At 34.3% G+C, this 21,379-nt stretch overlaps 1 protein-coding gene across 1 annotated transcript; it reads left to right on the top strand.

Annotated features, from left to right (window-relative positions):
- Nucleotides 7,745-10,667, top strand: LOC109722290 (CBL-interacting protein kinase 19-like). The gene is given in 2 exon segments (XM_020250286.1): nt 7,745-9,549; nt 10,381-10,667. A coding segment is annotated over 1 exon segment (1,551 nt). The 5' UTR covers nt 7,745-7,993; the 3' UTR covers nt 9,545-9,549; nt 10,381-10,667.

Genomic DNA, 21,379 nt, shown 5'->3' on the forward strand with positions numbered 1-21,379 from the left:
ATATAATTTAACAATATCTATTATAAAAATCAAAAATACCAATCACAATTCAAAACAAAATTCAAAAGTTTCAAATACAATTCAAAAGTTTCAAATACATTAAAAATAAGAGTACTAACTTATTTGTATTTTGAACTTCTTTGTAAATATATTATTTTTTAAAAATATTTTTTAAAAATATAAATAATTTTCGGAGCGGATTCGAGACGGGTCAAAATTTTTCCCGTTTCCTGCCCCGAATCCATCTCGATCGTAAAATTTACTCCGTTTTCTACCTCGAATTCGTTTATTTTCTTTCATTTACTGTCTCCGTCGGAACAGATCGGGACGGGAGCTCCACCAATCCGGATCCGTTTGCATCCCTACTTATACCTGAACCAAACACGGGTACAGTTCTTGCCCCCTTATTTTATTTGTTTATTTTTATTGGCGCGTTGACTGACCGAAGGCTGCAGTGACGTACCGCGCGGGATCGTCGGTCTTTCCTTCTCAACGGCTGCCGACCAGCAACTGCATCCGCACCTGCAGCCAACTCCGCAGATGTACCAGAAAACCCCCCAACCCAGCTGTACCAAACTACCAATACCCTCGGTCCCACTCACCTCTCGCCACGTGTCCAACACGACGCGTGGGCCCATTTCGTAGCCCCTCGTACCCCCCGCGCCGCTCCAACTTATTAGTCTACGCCTCGAGGGGACGCAGCGGAGCCTCGAATGAAGGCACGTTTCAAAAAGTTTCTCCTTTTTTACATTGTGCCCCTCCTTAAATATTTATTTTACAAGTCATAGTATTGAAAATTATAAATATAATAAATTTTGAGCTAGGTTTTTGTGCTTTTAAAATCAATGTGGGCTCCATGCAATTATGGGGGTATTTGGCCTAACTTTTAAAATGTGTTTTTCTGAAAAGTGGTTTTCGACTCAATAAAGCGCTAGGCAACCTTATTTTTAAAATCTAATTCTACTTTTCAGAATAAAAAAATTGATTTTGAAGACCCTATAATTAGAAACAGAAAAAAGCTGCTTCTTGAAATCTGATTCTGATTTTGGATTCAAACTTCAAATTTTATTTTAATTTTAAATTCAAAAATTAAATTTAAATTTAATTTTAAATTTTATTTAGATTTATTTTTTAATTTTTAAATTTTAACTTGTAAATTTTAAAATTTGAAAAATAGATTTCAAACTTAAAATTTTAATTTTAATTTTAAATTTCAAATCTCAAATTTTAGATTTTAAATTTCAAATTTCAAATTTAAGATAAAATTTAAAATTTGATATTTTAGATTTTAAATTTAAATTTAAAAATTTTAAAAATTTAAATTTTAAATTTTAAAATTTCATAATTATTTTAATTTTTAATTTTTAAATTTTAAATTTTAAATTTCAAGTTTTAAATTTTAAATTTCATAATTATTTTAATTTTTAATTTTTAAATTTTTAATTTTTAAATTTTTAAATTTTAAATTTTTAAATCATTTTTAAAATTAAAATATCAATTTTTAAATTTTTGTACAATTTTTAATTTTAAAAATTCTAATTAATTCAAATTTAAATTTAGATTTAAATTATTTTAAAATAAAATTTAATAAAAATATTAATTTATGCAAATATTCAAAAAATTTTGTCCAACAGCTTTTCAAAATTTCTTCAAAAAAATCATTTTTATCTAAACTCGAGCCAAACGTTCTACAGTTTTCAATCAAAATAACTTTTTTAAACCAAAATCACTTTTTCAAAAAATTACTTTTTCAGAAGCTAGGCCAAACTAAGTTGTTTTCGATGTTGACGCTCCAACTTTTCTATGCCTCCACAGGACGCAATGAAGCCTCGAATGAATGAGGGCTCGTTTTAGATTTTTTTCTTTTTTTTTACATTTTAGTCCTCTTAAGAATATTTATTTTACAAAACTGTCCTATCACAAATTATAAAAATAATAAATTTTGAGCTAGGCTTTTGTGCTTTTAAAAGCAATGTGGGCTCCATACTATCAAATTGATTTTGTTGTTGGCGCTTAATTTTTCTACGCAACGAGGGGACGTAGGGATCCTCAAGTGAAGGCTCGCTTCAGAATTTTCTCCTTTTTTTTTTTTTACATTTTAGGCCTCTTAAGAATATTTATTTTATAAATCATCCTATTAAAATTATAATATAATAAATTTTGAGCTAGGCTTTTGTTTTTTAAAAGCAAGATGTCCACCGTGTTATCATGTCGTTTTCGATGTTGGCACTCCAACTTTTCTACGCCTCAAGAGAACGCAGCGAAGCCTCGAATAAAGGCTCGCTTCAGAATATTCTCTTTCTTTTTACATTTTAGTCCTTTTACCGTGTTATCAAGTCGTTTTCGATGTTGGCGCTCCAACTTTTCTACGCCTCAAGAGAACGCAGCGGAGCCTCAAATAAAGGCTCGCTTCAGAATATTCTCTTTCTTTTTACATTTTAGTCCTTTTAAGAATATTTATTTTATAAACCATCCTATTAAAGTTATAAATATAATAAATTTTGAGCTAGGCTAGGGTTTTGTGCTTTTAAAAGCAAGGTGTGGTCCATGCTATCAAGTTATTTTTGATGTTGAGATCTCCAAATTAATGATCGGCTTAATTAGACTTGATTTAGAGTATTTAAGTATTTTGAAAATAAATTTCGTAATTTTTCAATACCATTTGTATAATAATTGGAGGGGCCCAAAATCAACAATTTTAATGATTGTGGTAAGCCATTTGTAAATTTAACTATTTAAAAGTATTTGAATTACATAAAATTTTGACAAAAAAATTTTCATAGTATATAAAACAATAAAAAATCTTTGATCTAAAGTTTTAGACATTTAGTGCCATATCATTATATTTTGTAAGATTTTTCTTCTAATCCCTTTCGTTCACTAAATCACTAGATAAATGATATCAAAAAATCGCAAAATTTATTTTCTAATTATTTTAAATACTTTAAATCAAGTCTAACGGAGCCGGTCGTCGATTTGAAAGTCCCAGCATCGAAAACGACTTAATAGTATGGAGACCTCCGTACTTCTAAAAGCACACAAGCTAGACTCATAAATTTTTACTCTTTGGATTTTAGGTCAACTCAAATTTAAAGAGAACTATATTTTATGAATTTCAATTATTAAATTAAGATACTAATTTTCTTATTTTCTTTTAATTTTTCACCCGGTAGTAAGGCTTACAATCTAATTTGTTGTTCCCGAGCAAGAGCAAGCTCGTGTTTGGCTCGTTAATAAACAAGCCGAACATGAGTTGAATTTCTCAACTCGATATTTTAACAAGGCAGTTTGCGTTCGACGCGTTTAATAAATAAATAAACACGAGTCAGTGCCCGCTAACTTGTGTTCGACTTATTTAATAAATAAGCAAACATGAGCCGGCTCCAGCAAACTCATGTTTGGATGGTCCCAACATAATTTTCTAGTAGAATAAGAAAGAAATATTTTAGTGAATACTGTGAGTGGAAATATATTTAATGTATTTTTAAAAAAAATACGTCACACTATTTAACTAAACATAATAAATAAATTATTATGTTCTAAACAGGATGAATAACCATGGTGTTTATTTAAAGGGATAATTATCTATATACCCGTCATACGTTTGAAAATATCCGATTTATCCCTATTTTTTTTTTCCTTTCTAAAATACCCCTCATATGTTCCACCGTTATTGCAAAATATCTCCGCTGTTATCTCCTGATAAGTTAACTTGTGTTAAATGTGAGTTAAATATCTACCACAGTTTAAAAAAATTAAAATGCCAATTTTGCCCTTAACTTAAAGAAAAATAAGAAATATTGGTGACGGTAGAGGGGTATATTGGAAAATACCAAAAGTCAAAATACTTTTTGTGTCCCTGACTTTAAGGGCAAATAAGAAAGTCAGTGATGGTGGAAGCCTATATTTGAAAGGGCAAAATAATAATTTTACAGAGATAATAGAGTTAATTAACAAATTTTAACTCTATGAGTATATTAGAAATAGGTTGGAACGTAGAAAAGGTATTTTTAATATTAGCCTTCTAAGAGGGATAAATCGGAAAGTCGAAAACTTTTCAGGAGTATATAAGTAATTGCTCCTAGGGGTGGCAATCCAGCTCGCTGATCGCGAGCCAGCTCGTGTTCGGCTCAAAATGAGCTTGGGATCAGCTCGCTTGTTTAGTAAACGAGCCGAACACGAGCTTGATTTTTCAGCTCATTTAATAAACGAGCCGAACACGAGCTGGGGTCAGCTCGCTCGCGTTCGGCTCTATAACAGCTCGAATACATATATTTTATATTNTCCACCGTTATTGCAAAATACCCCCGTTGTTATCTCCTGTTAAGTTAACTTGGGTTAAATATGAGTTAAATATCTACCACAGTTAAAAAAAATTAAAATACTAATTTTGCCCTTAACTTAAAGGCAAATAAGAAATGTTGGTGACGGTAGAAGGGTATATTGGAAAATACCAAAAGTCAAAATACTTTTTGTGTCCCTGACTTTAAGGGCAAATAAGAAAGTCAGTAATGGTGGAAGGCTATATTTGAAAGGACAAAATAATAATTTTACAGAGATAATAGAGTTAATTAACAGATTTTAACTCTATGAGTAAATTAGAAATAGGTTGGAACGTAAAAATGGTATTTTCAATATTAGCCTTCTAAGAGGGATAAATCGAAAAGTTGAAAACTTTTCAGGAGTATATAAGCAATTGCTCCTAGGGGTGGCAATCCAGCTCGCTAATCGCGAGCCAGCTCATGTTCGGCTCAAAATGAGCTTGGGATCGGCTCGCTCGTTTAGTAAACGAGCCGAACACGAGCTTGATTTTTCAGCTCATTTAATAAACGAGCAGAACACGAGCTGGGGTCAACTCGCTCGTGTTCGGCTCGATAACAGCTCGAATACATATATTTTATATTTATATAATTTATTTAATTTATATTTTTATATATAAATAAATAATTATATATAATATATATTTTTATTATTTAAATTTTAGCAAAATAAAAATATAAATGCGAGCTTAATTCTAAAAAGACTCATTTATATGTAAAGTTTCAACTAGTAGATAAAGTCTAATGGATAAGATTTTATAAATTTATTTTTTAGGGGCAATTTCATGGATACCCTTCTCAAAGTCTAAAATATCATAGATGCCCCTCTAAAATTTAAAATATCGCCTATACCCCTGTAAATACAGAATATTATCATCAATACCCTTACTGTTAGTTAAGTTAGTTTTACCATAGTTATTAAAGGGTTAAAGATGGGTTAACTTTTAAAATGACTCATTTACCCTCAAGGTTCTTTTAAGAAAAAATGTATGGAGATCCCCTCAACTTATGCCATTTTGAAACTGCTCCCTCAACTTTATTTTTTTAGTTGATATCCATTTTAGTGTATGAAAAAAATGAGAATTTTTTAGTTTTTTTTTTGATAATTTCACCAAATCTAGTCGCTCTATTTATATTTTATCGAATAAATAATTATATATAAAAATTTAAATGAAAATAATGTTAAAAAATTATCTGATCTTTCTTTAATTTTGAAAGTTAAAATTTTTTTTAATCAAAATTATTCTCGATAATTTTATCTGCATTAAATGCATTAAAAAACTGAAACATAATATATTTTAGCTTTCGAACAAAAACTCTATTTTTGTTTCAATCGACAGAATAATTCATGCATATAGTTATGTGATTTACTTTTGCTTAAATAGGAAAAAAATAAAATCTATAATTTATTTCAAAATTACTATTACTAATTAGGAATATAAATTGATAAAGATACGCAATTTTATCTAAACTCGATTTAAAATGAGGTTAAGGCTTAATCAAATGTTTTTTTACTGAATTAGCGAATAAGTTGTTATAGATTATCAAAAAATAAAATCCATCGTATGTAAATTCAGTTATGCGTTTGCTTCTATATTTAAACTGAACTTGAACCGAAACCCGAACTAAAAACAAAACACCAAATTAGATAAAAACATACTATATATAAAATATAATTTTATATTATTTTTTATATTATTATATTAATGATTTAATTTATATGATATATATTAATACTCAATTTAGATTTACAAAATTATCTTAAATACTATTTAGTATTTTTATTATTAAGTATTAATAAGAGATAAAGGGTAAAAAATGGTATTTGAAATTTAAACTCCGGTTTCAAATAGGTCCTAACGGATCTAAACTAATAGAGGGCATTTATGATATTTTTACATATTTGGAGGGTATGGTGATATTATCAATTTTAAAGGGTATGATGAATTAATAGTTTCTAGAAGGCATCTATGAATTATTCCTATTTTTTAATATATTATTAATTAAATATTTTTTTTAATTTATTGTTGTTGGCCAGACCATGAGCCAATAACGAGCAAACCCGAGCTAAATTTTTTGGTCGATACTAATGAAGCCAACTCGTATTCGGCTCGTTTCAAATAAGAGCCGAACACGAGCCGACCCAGCTCGCTCGTGTTCGGCTTGTTTACACCCTAATTGCTCCTTATTTAAAATATTTTACATAACGCTCCTGTATGTTACTTTTGATTAGGATCATTTGTAAATATTTTTTTTTTGAGAAGCTAAATGCAAAAAAGAGACTACTTGTTCAACTTGGATTGGAGAACATAATGCATGGGGACCCCCTCAACTGTAAAATATTTCAAAATAGCCCCTTCCACTAGTTTCTATTGAGATTTGACGCTCGTTCACGGTCCATTTGGACAGATCTATAAAAAAATATTCTATTTATTTTTTAAATAATATTATATTATGCATATTGTAGCATATTTATTAAGATATAATTTTTATAGTTTTACTTAAAAACAAAAAATTATAATTTTATATGTTTACATTTCATTTTTTTTGTTTTTTTTTTTGAGCAAGTATACTTAGTTAAGTCTAAAATTATATTAAATTTAGGTAAATATGTATAAATAATCCTCGCAAAATGCAATTTCTTTTGAAATAGGCTCCAAAACTTTTTTTTTTTTTAGTGGGATTGGCATCCACTTCAACTTTTTAATTTCTGCAATTGAGATCAAAGTCATTAGTAATTTTATTAAATTTAATAATTTTCAATTAAATATTTTTAAAAATAAAAATTTATCAATTAACTAGAGAAAAAAACTTAAAGTATGAAAATAAAATTTAAGAAAGCATTGATCAAAAAATCAATTTTTTAAATAATTAAAATATACTAACTTATATAGTTCCACCAAATAATTAAAAAATATATTTTCATATGTCTACATCCTAATTGTTTTTTTATTTTATTTTTTACTTTGTACTGTTCGGCGGTTCTTTGTATGGAACGATCTTCAAATTTTTATTTTAAATTTTTTGTTTTGGAGCGAGTATATTTAATTAAGTTAAGCTTAAAATTATATTATTAAATATAGGTAAATATATTATAAAGACCCCTCACCTAAACCCAATTCTGAAAAGGTCTCCTCAACTTTAATTTCCTTTTTTCTGGGAATCGGGACCAAAATCTTAAATTTAATAATTTAATTAACAACTAACGACTATATATTAGCTATTAAATGAAAAAATTATTAATTAACTAGGAAAAAAAAGTCTTTTTATTTACTTTTTTCATTTTTTTATTTATTTAACTAAAATCCATTTTTAAGTCTAAAGAAGTAAGAAATGAGGAGGTCTGATTGCTAAAATGTTGGAATTGAAAGGGGCTCCTTGCAAAATGGCAAAGAAAGAAAGAGAGGGGCTTCTCACCGCTTTTTCCAATCATTTCATTGCTCTTTCGTGTGAAAACAACAACAAACATATTATATAGTAACACGGAGAGAGAGCGTTACGAAAACGTTCCATACCTTTCCGTTTGTCGCTCCCGTTTCCGTTTTCCGTTTCCGTTACCGGAGCTCGCGGAGGCGACGAGGAGGAGGAGGAGGAGGAGGAGGAGGAGGAGGAGTTCTATGTGGGAATCCTTCGTCTTCCTCCCGAAACCCTAATCGTAATTGCGTGATCTCGATATGGATCCGCGGGCGAAGGAGGCGGCGCCGCCCCCGTCCATGGCGGAGGCGGGGGTGATGCAGGGGGACTCGAAGCCCGGCGGCGGCAACGGGAAGAGCCGAGTGCTGCTGGGGAAGTACGAGGTGGGGAAGCTCCTGGGGCACGGGACGTTCGCGAAGGTGTACCACGCGCGGCACGCGGAGACGGGGGAGAGCGTGGCGATCAAGGTGCTCGACAAGGAGCGGGTGATGAAGGGGGGGATGGTGGCGCACATCAAGCGCGAGATCGCGATCCTGCGGCGGGTGCGGCACCCGAACGTGGTGCGGCTCTTCGAGGTGATGGCGACGAAGACGAAGATCTACTTCGTGATGGAGTACGTGCGCGGCGGCGAGCTCTTCGCGAAGGTGGCGAAGGGGCGGCTGCGGGAGGACACGGCGCGGCGCTACTTCCAGCAGCTGGTGGGCGCCGTGGGGTTCTGCCACGCGCGCGGCGTCTTCCACCGCGACCTCAAGCCGGAGAACCTGCTCGTCGACGAGCACGGCGACCTCAAGGTCTCCGACTTCGGCCTCAGCGCCGTCTCCGACCAGCTCCGCCACGACGGCCTCCTCCACACCTTCTGCGGCACCCCGGCCTACGTCGCGCCCGAGGTGCTCGCCCGCCGCGGCTACGACGGCGCCAAGGCCGACCTCTGGTCCTGCGGCGTCATCCTCTTCGTCCTCATGGCCGGCTACCTCCCCTTCCACGACCAGAACGTCATGGCCATGTACCGCAAGATCTACCGCGGCGAGTTCCGCTGCCCCCGCTGGTTCTCCCCCGACCTCGCCCGCCTCCTCGCCCGCCTCCTCGACACCAACCCCGACACCCGCATCACCGTCCCCCAGATCCTCGACAACCGCTGGTTCAAGAAGGGCTTCCGCCCCGTCCGCTTCTACATCGAGGACGACCGCTTCCTCCCCCTCGAAGCCCTCAGCGACGGCGAACCGCCCCCGCCCCCCTCCTCCGCCGACGCCGGCGCCGACGCCGACGACGAAGACGACGCCGACGCCGCCGGNCCGACCGCCCCGCCCCCTTGGGCTAGCCCGGCGGTGGCGGCGGCTCCGCCGCCGGCGCCTCCGACACCGCGAGCGGCCCGTCCCGCCGCCCCGTCCTCCGCTGCCTCCTCAGCCTAAGCAAGGGTCAACGCCTTCGACATCATCTCCTTCTCCCGGGGGTTCGACCTCTCGGGGCTCTTCGAGGAGAGAGGGGAGGAGGCGCGGTTCGTCTCCAGGGAGCCCGTCGAGAGCATCATATCGAAATTGGAGGAGATCGCCAAGGTCGTGAGCTTCGCCGTGCGGAAGAAGGACTGCCGGGTGAGCCTGGAGGGGACCAGGGAGGGGGAGAAGGGCCCGCTGACGATCGCGGTGGAGATATTCGAGCTCACGCCGTCGCTCGTCGTGGTGGAGGTGAAGAAGAAGGCCGGGGATGGGGACGAATACGAGGAGTTCTGCAACAGAGAGCTGAAGCCGGGGCTGAGGAGCCTCATGTACGAGCCGGCGTCGCCGATTCTGAACATTTCTTCTGATACTGAGTAGAAAAGGTATGAAAGAAATTTGCATGTGTTGTTCTATTCCACCAAAAAAAAAAAAAAAAAAAAAAAAAATCTAATTCGGTTGCTTTAATTCCTAAAAGAAAGTTTTGTATGTGATCTGCTTGCTGTAATTCCGGTAGTTTCTAGCATCTATGTATATTGAGAATTAGGGCAACGTTGTAACTCATTTATTATAAAATGATATTTGGATTGCAGAGTAATCACTCCGGAAGTGTATCTATTGTTGTTTGTGGAACCGATTGGAATGCGTGATACACTACTCTTCTTGTTATCGAATGATTATGCAGTTTGTGGAAACATGTAATTACAATGTGTTTTTGAGAACATAATAATTTAATTCTGTGGAATGTCTGCATTGTGTCAAAAAATGGAGTTCGCTGCGTTATGCTTGTTTAGGTAAATCACAGAACACTTTCTGAAGATGACTTTTGCTTGGACCATTCAGGAATCTGGAAACGACAAACGATATCAAAAAGAGATTTAACATCTCTTTTATTTTTCCCCCTCAATTCGGAAAGCTTGAGTTGACAGGAATAGAGCAGCTAGCTAGTTTATCATTCTTACTTGCTGAAACTTTATTTGTTTGTTATTCTACTCTATTAGGTCATTTCTTGTGTGTCGAATCTGCATGTGCTGCATTTGTCTAATTGTCCTTTGCAATGTTAGCAATAAACATCTACATGGCACATAGACCCACTTCAGAAACTTTAAGAATCTCAACTTCGCAGTCTGATTTTAGAGTTATATCTCCCTATAATCGACCTCCAAATTGCTTAACTGCATTTTTTTCCCCTTATTTCTGTTCCCATTCCTTTACAGGTAATCAAGCTCTTTCAGAATGCCCTGACAATTGGTGCTGCAGTTGCATCCATTTAAAAAGCAATGAATTTTCATGCTTCTCTTCAAAAAAAAAGAAAAAAGAAAAAAAAAGCGCTCAATGAAGTTTTAGCTGAAAACGTAGATATGCACATAGGATCACTCAATCCCTAATTTGTGTTGATGCAGTAACCAGTAGATTGGAAAACTTTCTTGGTAGGATATCGATGTATAACTAACTTACTTTTTTTATTTTCTGTCTGAAGGGTTAAAACTTGGTTTTGTTTAAATTGTAATGTCGACCTTATCTTGTCGTATGTGTGTGATGAATATACATATTGAAAATAAAGTAATTTCAGAATAAAGGAATATACTCAGTTGAAGGTGTTTAAAGCTTTCCTTTGACAGACGTGGACCATGTGGTATAAAATGAGAAGATGATTGGGCATAAACATTTCAAATCAAGAATATAGGAACTTTGGCTGTGTTGAATGGTGATGTCACAGGTCTCATATTGCCTGGATGGCCCAAATTAACCCACATAGGGGCCTCAGTGGAATGCTTACACCTCTAAGTTGACACCTGGACCTAAACTTTCTTGAAATTCAGATATTTCAAATTACGTGATTTTATTTACTGTACTATTGAAGGGACTGTTGGGCCCAATTATTGCTTCTTTTGTCGAAGTATTATTTTAAGTAGAGCTGTTCAGATAGTTTCATGAACATTTTGAATAGAAATCCCTGATAGCTTCCTCTTTAAGCTTAGAAGTTGACACTTAGTTTGGAACTTCTACTTTAGGAAATCCAAAGATCTGTTTGCAGCTTTGTAGACAATTCTGCTTTTCAAATGAAGTTGTTCCAACTTACAAAAAGGTGCTTTACTTTTATAGTAATATAACTGAGGAATTTTAGTTACTTGAACATGTCTTCCAGGAAATAACATGGTGTAACTACTTAAATTAACTGCAGTCAAGAATCTTTTATGTGATAACTATCTGAAATATATATTATAATAGTGGTGGTTTCTACCTTTTGAATCATATTGTAGCCAAGTTTGTTGTAATTATGATTTTATAGTTGTAGATGCCTAGATGGTAGTGTTGTGGAGCGACCAGACGGGACTGCATGCTTGCCAGGGGTTTAGGCGGCGTCACATGACAACATGTCTCAAAACTGTGGTGATATGATAAATGAAGATTATTGTGGAGGGCATGACGACAAACTACAGAAAAGCCAACTATGCTTATGAAGAATCTGATTGATCATTGGAGATTAAATACACCGAGGTTTACAAGCATTATAAAAATAATTGTTCTGATGCATTTTCAGTAGTTCTGCGGGCCTTTTAAAAAGTCATGATCAAATTTTCCTATGATGATTACTTTAACAAACAGGACATATTTATATAATGAAGGACATTCTTTGAAATCAACTATTAGATGAAGGACATTCTTTGAAATCAACTATTAGATGGTTAGTGCTTTGACTTAAAGAATCCTAAATAGCTTATCCCTTTAGCATATATGTTAAGATGAATACACTTGATTGAGAATTGAGTGCAAACTTCGGAAATCAGGCCATTTATGTAGAATTTCTGGGGCTTCTTTTTGTACTTTTAATATAGCTTGTGACCTAGAGTGAGGTTCTTAGTTTCTATCCTTGGCAGTGAGGGTTCAGACACAGCTTCTCATTCATAGATTCCTCCGTGTCATTTAGTAAAACTCTATCGGTGTACTATAGAAGGCCAAATTCAGCAAATGTGCGGTGATGCTAACATTGTCATTGCAGATGATTGAGATTTGAGATGATGCATTTAAGCCCGGCTTTTTGTTTAGGAACATTGTGGGTCAGGTTAGTGGGTATTGACTCGAAGCATGTGAAGAAGCAGCTTTGTTGAACAGAGGCATATATTTTGCTTTGTGATGTACATGGCTAGTAACGATAACCTTTTCTATTGAATTGTCTTGCTATTCATGAGCATCAGATTATGCTTATCTAACTGTCACACGAAAGAGTTTTGGAATAAAATTGCATGCACCATCTTGGATCTTTAAATGTTGAAAATCTGTAGGTTTGAAGGGGTTAAAAAGATGTGAAATTCTGTTTTCTTCAATTAGCTGAATATGACTAACAATAAATAGCTTTATTTCTATTTCTTTCTTATGGTGTTTCAACATTCAAACTCGGCGATTTTGATTCTTACATTAGGTCCTTTATATAATGAACTGTTAAACTCTTTTGTTTAGAACAACATCTAAATTCTACACATTTAGATCTTGAAGATAAGTTGTAAGATGCATGGCCTTAAGCCTCAAAGTTGGGATTGATATACAAGGATTAATGTGGAGCTTGGTAGGATGTACTTCCAAAGAAGCATCCTACGACATTTAGCTGTCATTTCTGTTTATAATAGTGCCATAATGATGCTTAGGAAAATATTAAGGAGCATTAGCTAGAAGGTCAGATTTTTATGCAGTAGTGCATCATTGATTCATAGCTGTAGAGATTATTTGCTTTATAGTTTTCTTTCTGAAGTTAATGATTATGAGGAACATCAGATGTGAGCTGAGAAACATTCTTGATTGTCTCATCAAGACGGAGCTATCTGTCTTTAATGTTCTGAAGCTTGTTAGAAAGAAGGATGTGGATTAGAAATGTGCTGTGCTGTGTTTATTTGAAGTAATTTAGTTCCTAAAAGCATACTAGGTTGCGAATTTCGTGAGAAGCATTAGAAGGCAAATTTACAAAAGTGGATATTTATACAGTGATAGGAGGAAACTCCAGCGTACTAGCAACTAGCAACTATCTTGCTTTAGAGAACTGGCTCAAGAATGTCGTCGACAAGCATTAGAACATAAATGTTAGAACTCATACCCCTTAACTGCTATCAGGAAAATTTGACTTCCTGTGCAATTTAAATAGGCATCGCGGCCTATTATAATCATGATCTTTGAGAAGATGAGTTTAAATTTGAAGCTTAAAGCAGACTATTAGAAGTTTAAAGCAAAACATAAGTTGGGTATGGATAATTACAAAACTGTGGTAGTTTGATTTCTAAGCTGAGGAGTATGAGCTTGTTATATGTAAGCCAATTGAGTGCACCAAGCTGGTAAGTTTCTGAAACTCATTCTTCTCTTTATCCTCATTAATGATCTAGAGGTCAGCATGCCTTTTCATTGAACACTTGAGAATGATTTTTCATATCTGATGCTTGATTGAGTTGCACACATCATCTGAACATGAACTCGACTTGGTTTCATTTAGCTTGTGAAGTGTTTCTTGAATCGTTGATACAACTAAAACTTGGAGAAATGTAAGAGATGTCATATTATTATCATCATTAATTCAGTAGTAATTTTCTATTTGTTGTTTGCTTTATATAGAAATAGTAGTAATAAATGCTATGTGAAGTATCCTCTTAGGTGTTCTACGTGCCCAACATTTATAATGCTTTGAATTTGGTCCTTGTGTGCCAGCTAATATAAATTGTATGAAATATCTTTCCTGAGTGCTATAATCATCCGTTTTTGTTAGGTACATTGCGCATTGCTTGATTTATTTTGAGTTGAAATGGGTGGACCTTTCCTGAGCTATGTTGCTTTTTGAAACATGTTTCTAAACTTGAATACTTTGGATCTCCGTGCCTAATCTTATAATATGCTTGACTTAGTACGTCTCGATCACAATTTGATAAGTGTTTCCACTTCGTTAAACGATTATTTCTATAATCTGTTAGATTATTTCTCTATTTGATGTAATACTTTCTGCAGTTTTTGATGAGAACTGTTAAATTCTGCCAGAATTTGATGAAATATTTTCAGAATTTTTCAATATGTATGATTAGATGGTAAGTTAAAGATTTCAGAGTTCAGGTCAACACTGTTCAGGTTGGTATGCATTTGTTTTGTCCTACTCACTTATACTGGTTGAAGATGCATGCCAAATTTAGCAGTCAATAGATCTCTCATTTTTATGGCTTTGTATAACATCTACATTCTCCTAATTTGATTGATTTTTCGATCCTTTTTACTGATTTCTCAGTGGTGTTGCTGCAATTAAGTTGTAAAATAGTTTAATTAGACAATTTTGAAGTGAAAGCTCTACTTTTTCTTGTACCTCTTTTGCTCTAAAAATTTGTAAATGCTTGTTAGATATTGCCGGTTGGGTCTTTCGGTATTCGAATCTCAGATGTGTCCATATCAATGGAAGGGGTGACTCATTATTTCTATGAATCATTTCTTCGGACAGAAGAAGATTCTGTAAACACTTACTCGAAATCTCACTTATCAGAGTCTGTTGTGGAAGAATTTTCTGAGGAATTAGTCATGATATATCTGATCCATGCATAATATCATGAAAAATAGATACAAATTTTTGACAAGTGGATAATCCAACCAATCTTGCTTGTACAATGGAAAGAGCCAGCGACTTATCTCTCCATCGAATCAATTGCTTTTGAACCTTGGAATCTCTTTTTACAATTCCCATTATGGTGAAAGTACCAGACCTTTTTGTTTACCGAATGTTTCACTGAAGATGACTGTTGTTAAAAGTAGAAGCAAAAGTGGGTTTCACAATAGAAAGGCCAATTGTGTGTCACAGGAGTTCGGTGTTGCCTCGTATGTAGGAACATGTAAGGATAAGATAGATCGATCATGTTCGGGATGAGAGTTTATGCTTTTGAACCTTGGAATCTCATTTTACAATTCCCATTGTGGTGCAAGTAACAAACCTTTTTGTTTACGGAATGTTTCACCGGAGATCATTGTTGCTAAAAGTAGAAACAAAAACAGACTATTTTCACAATAGAAAAGCCAATTATGTCACGGGAGTTCAGTATTGCCTCCTATGTAGGAACATGTTATGTGGGCATGATCAGAACTTTTGGTCAAACGAGTCTGAAGTTATCTTTCATCGAAAGGTTCGCTGATTGATCTTCTCAAGATCGTCGTGATCGACAATGCAACTGATACATTTTTACTCTCGCAAAACTTGGCTTAAGAGCCAAGAATAATTGTGACCAACACAAACATTCCTTCATGTTGTTTGTTGATTTGTGGGTGAATCTTTACATGAAGATTCATTTACATCCTAAAATGTCTTGGTAAAATTAAACTGCATCCAATGGCATAGAACTTGAATAGCTCGGTTGTATCAAATATGTCCAAAAATTTAAAATAAACAATTGAATTATTATACAAAAACTTACGCAGGAACTGGTTGGTGTAGCATTTAGACTCGAATTGAACTTACTACTAAGTTTCAATTTAAGAACTAGAGCTAAAACTAAACAAGCCATATCTATCTCTTTTTAGCTAGTGATACTAATGTTACAATTATTTGGACAACTTATTTATGTTATGTGATTTTATTTACTAAATACGACCAACATCATCCATTATCTTATTTTCTTTAAATTTTGCATCCAATTTTGTAATCATTTTAAAAGTTTGAACTTATTTGAGACATAGTGAAATGTAGGTTTAATATTGATGCAATTATTTTAGGATAAACTTTAATTTGTCCTCCTGTGGATTAGTGCATTTTCACTTTGTTACATTGTGGTTCAAAAAGATGTATTTAACTATTTCTTTGCTTTATTTTGTTTCACCATAAAATACTACATTTATATAAGATACTAAAGTGCTATTTATTCAATAATCGCAGGATAATAAACTATAACATATTTATCGTTCTATAATCTTTATTTTACCATTATATGATTTGGCAAAAAATATCGCTTCACCATTTGTTTAACAGTTGATCTTATCTTGAAATAAAAATAAAATAATACAGCAGTTAGTTGCAGTTCTCTGAACTACGGAATGATTAAATAAAAACGAGGTAAATCGCACAGCATTAGATTGAAATTTACCTATTATTTTATGATGGAGATGTGCCAAAGTTTTTTTTTTTTATAATTTAACAAAAACAAATGTTTGAACCAAGGATGTTTTGACTTGGGCAGATATTATAAACAGTGGGTCCAGCATAAATAAAGGCTACAAGTTTTGAATTGGAGAAATTTAGAAATTAGGGGAGGGAAGGTGACATCACTGAGATTAATGTTTGTGGAAAAACTTTAATTTATTCACACATCATTAAGTGACTTTAGAGACACTACAAATGTGGAAACTAAGCCAACTAAAATATATATTATTTTAGTCTTATTTAATTGAAGTATATAGGGAGCTCCCTTATAGGGTTATAGCACAATTGTTAATTACATTCACTTTTGAAATGTGATTTGAATCCCGCACTAGATACCGAGGAAAACGAAATATTTGTTGTTTAAAATTTGGGTAAACTTCATATACCATTCCTGTGGTTTCGCACTTTCTCACTTTAGTGCCATGTGGTTTAAAGTGTATCAAGTTAGTGCCCTGTAATTTCAATTTTATCTTTTCGTTAGCTTTTTCTTTAATATTTTGTTAAATTATATTAAAAAAAACTTCAGATACTCCACCTAGGTTTATCGAGTATTCACTTTAGTATCCGTTAGTTTTAATTTTTCCTCAAGGATAATGCATGGAAAAAACAGCATGCCGTAATAAAATCAATTTCTTATTTTATTAATTTATTATTTTATTTAATTTTGATTTTATTAATTTATTTAATTTGAAATGAAAGTCAAAGTTAAAGTAGAACTTTGAGTTTATCCTTACCGGATCGTTACAATTCCAAAAGATTGTTTTGATTTTAGGAAGGGGACAAATATAGGGATGCAAACGGGGCGGATCCGGGGGCAGGAGAGTTCCCCCACCTCCCGTTCCATTTCTTATCTGGGCGGGGCGGATTCGGGGCGGGTTACTTTTCATTTTATTTTTGGCTCCCACTTACCGTTCCATTCGGGGCGGATCGGGGCGGGAGCGGATTTTTAACGGATCGGGGTAGATTGAAGGAAGAAAAGAGTCTCCCGCCTCCCGCTCCATTTACTTGGCGGATCGGGGCGGATTCGGGGCGGATTATACTTTTCTATATTTTTTGTTCCCACTTACCACCCCATTCGGGACGGATCGGGGCGGAGCTCCACCAACCCGGATCCATTTGCATCCCTAGACAAATACTTGGGTCTAGTGAATAAATGGATAGAGCTCTATGGCTCCAATTCTGGTTACAATTCCAAAAGTCGCATCTTAACCAACTGTATGGGATTTGTATAATATGTTGTTATTTACAAAACCAAAGATAATATCTTTTTATTGCAATTTTACACTATATATAATGCATCTTGTGTGCTATGTGCTATTAGAAATGAAGCCTTATAATAAAAATGAAAAAAAATGTTGGAGTAAGTAGTCAAGAGAATGAAGCAAAATTTTCTTATTTATATACTTAATTTGGGTGGTGAAGTGAAACAAACACTTCACCAAGTTGAAAGAATAAGAATGATCATAATAATAATAATAACATAATAACATTGGATTTCATCAAAGTTACATTAATAAGTATTACTACACCCATCCTTATATTTATTTTAGCAAGAAAACTGCAAGTAGTAGAATGGTTTAATCAGATTAGCTGACATCTCATTTTTCTTGGATTGGTTGGTCTGACCTGCTGGACCAGATCTTCCCCACTAATTTCACGCGTTTTCCTTTTTTTTTTCTTTTTTTTTTTTCCTATTTTAAAGAAATAATTGTATATATATATAGAGAGAGAGCAGCACTGTTGTGCTCTCAGGAGCACGGAAGCCTTCGTGCTCCTGAGCCGTTTTCAATGATGAAATTTTCGAATCGACGATCGGCTTCGTTAGACTTGATCTAGCGTATTTGAAGTTTCTAGAAAATAATTTTTGCGATTTTTTGATATCATTTACCTAGTGATCGAAAGTGTTCAAAATCAATAATTTTTAATGGTTGATATCTGTCGTTTTCAAGTTTAACGGTGTAGAAATATTCAAATCAGATAAAATTTTGATACAAAATTCTTTATACTATTTATAACAATATCAATATTTCTGATAGAAAATTTTAGTGCTATATTACCACTTTTATAGGATTTTTATTTTCAGCCGTTAAAAATTATTGATTTTGAATCCCTTTGATTGCTAGGTAAATGATATCAAAAAATCGCAAAAATTATTTTCTAGAAACTTCAAATACGCTAGATCAAGTCTAACGGAGCCGATCGTCGATTCGAAAATTTCATTATCGAAAACGGCTCAGGAGCACGGAGGCCTCCGTGCTCCTGAGAGCACAGCAGTCTCTCTCTCTCTCTCTCTCTCTCTCTCTCTCTCTATATATATATGATATATATATATATATATAAAAACATACTATTACGTGGAGCAGGGCTCTGTGCTCTTAGGAGCACGGAGCCCTCCAGTGCTCCTGAGCTGTTTTCGATGATGGCGACTCTCAAATCGACGATCTGATTCCGTTAGCACTTGATTAGCGTATTGAAGTTTCAAAACTAATTTCTTGCAATTATTCGATATCATTTACCTACAATCGAAAGATTCAAAATCAATAATTTTTAACGCTTGAAATAAAAATCCTATAAAATGTGATCATAATACTAAAATTTTCGATCATAAAATTGATCTTGTTGTAGACAGATAAAGAATTTGCATTCAAAAATTTATCATAATTTGAATACTTCTATCCACCGTTAAATCTTGAAAGCATGAACGTAATAACAAAACACGATTAGAAAATACCATCTATAAAAAACGGATATTCACCCATTAAAAATTATGATTGAATCCTTTTCGATCACTAGAAAATGAATTGAAAAATTGCCATAAATTATTTTCTAGCAGACTTCAAAATTACCCTAGATCATGTCTAACGAGCCGAATCGCCGAATTTGGATGTCCATCATCGAAAACCGCTCAGGACACGAAGGGCCCGTGCTCTCTGAGAGGCACAGCAGCCCTACTCTATATTAAGTGAGCTACTCTGCTCTGAAGCACGAATACTTCCATACTTCAGGCTCGTTTTCGATGTTGTGATTTTCGAATCGACGATCGTTCCGTTAAACCTGATCTAAAGTATTTGAATACCTAGAAATAATATTTGCGAATTTTTCGATAATTATTTGCCTAGGAACGAAGGGGCTCAAAATCAACCGCTGAAAATAAAAATCTTACAAAAGTGATAAGATACATTAAAATTTTAGATCAAGGTATTGAATATTTGTTTTATAAGAATAAAAAATTTTTGTACTTCAAATTCAATGTGATTTGGATATTTCTACACGCGTTAAACTGCAAACGCTCACCACGGCCATTAAAATTATTGATTTTGGGAGCCATAGCTTCGTCACTAAGCCAAGATGTAATCGAAAAATTATAAAATTTATTTTCTAGGTACTTCAAATACTTCTAAGATCAATGCTTAACGGAGGCCGGATCGGATGCATTGAAGCACAACATAGACAACGACCTAATTTCAGAAGCTCAGTAGCTCCGTAACTTTCAGAAGCATATCCACCCTCCACTCTATATATATATATATATATTATATATATATAGAATAGAGAGAAGAGAGAGAGAGAGAGAGAGGCTGGTAACTATCGGTAAACGGAGGCCCCGTGCTACAATTGTTTTTTAAAATGATCGCGGCTTCCAAATCGACGATCGGCTCATTAAAACTTGATGTCTACACATATTAAAAGTATTGAAACTAAGTTTCATAAATTTTTGCGGCACCTCATTTACCTATCAAACGAGTATCTAAAATAACGGCGTGAAAATAAAAATCTCGATAAAAATCGATATAAAAGACCTTGAAATTTAAGATCATGAGGTACTGATCTACTCATAAATAGTGAAATATGAATTTCTTCTAAAAGATTTTATAGATTTTGGATGTTTTTACATCGTTAAATTCACAATGGCATCCATCCACATCTACCATTGATGAGAGGTACTCAATTTTGAGAACGAGCTGAAAAGTAAAAATCTCATATAAAAATGATGGATAAAAAATTGAATTTAATATCAGACGGTACTGATCTTAAACTCTAAATAGTGAAAAGAATTTCCCGCTAAAAATTATAATTTGGATTCGTTTACATGTTAATCAGCAAATGCATCATCATCATCTAACCATTCAAATTATCAATTTGAGACTCTTTTTATCACTAGGGCCAATGATGTCGAAAATTATTAAATTAGTTTCCAAGATACTTTTCATAGTTGTAGATCAAGTCTAAAACGGAGCCGGACGCCGATTTGAAAAGTCAGCATCATTGAAACAACTTGTAGCACGGTAGCCTCCGTGCTAACCGATAGTATACCAGCCTAGCTCACTATATATATATATATACTAGTTATTTTATAATGATATATATAATATAATATATATATAAGAGTTGAGCTAAGAATACTCTCGATAGTAAAACGGGCTATTTTACTACGAGTTGTTTTCAATAGATAGAGCTTCCAAATTGAGATCAGCTCCGTTGAACAATGAATCTAATAACCAGTTAAAGTGTTTAGAAATCATTTCAAATCTTTTCGAGCATCATTTGCCTAATGATCAAAGGGTTCAAAATTTATAATTTTAATGTGGAAGAAGAATACGTATTCTCGTTTAAACGGTGTAAAAAATATCCCAAATCAATTGAATTTTTTTAGAAAATATTTAAACTATTTAAACAAAGATTCTATACTCTTGATCTTGTTACAAACTCCTATCAATCATTTTTTAAACTAATATTCATTTCCACCATTCATTTCTGTTCACTACCATGGATAAAAAAACACATCGAAAAGTGCGTGAAATTTGATTTCTAGTACTTTAAATGTATTAAGATCTCGATATTTAACGGAGCCATCATCAATTGAAGCTCTATCATCCGAAACAACTTCGATAGTGACAAAAATTGCTCCCATTTACTATCGAGAGTATTCTAGCTCAACTATATATATATAGTATATATGATAATATATATATCTATATATACTTAAAGAGTCCGGCTACTATACCTTTTATGAGTATGAGAACCTATTGTACCTAATAAGTTTTGGCCGTTAGATCTGCCCGCCCTTC

This window comes from Ananas comosus, linkage group 16 (assembly GCF_001540865.1).
Source record: "Ananas comosus cultivar F153 linkage group 16, ASM154086v1, whole genome shotgun sequence".
NCBI classification, from domain to species: domain Eukaryota; kingdom Viridiplantae; phylum Streptophyta; class Magnoliopsida; order Poales; family Bromeliaceae; genus Ananas; species Ananas comosus.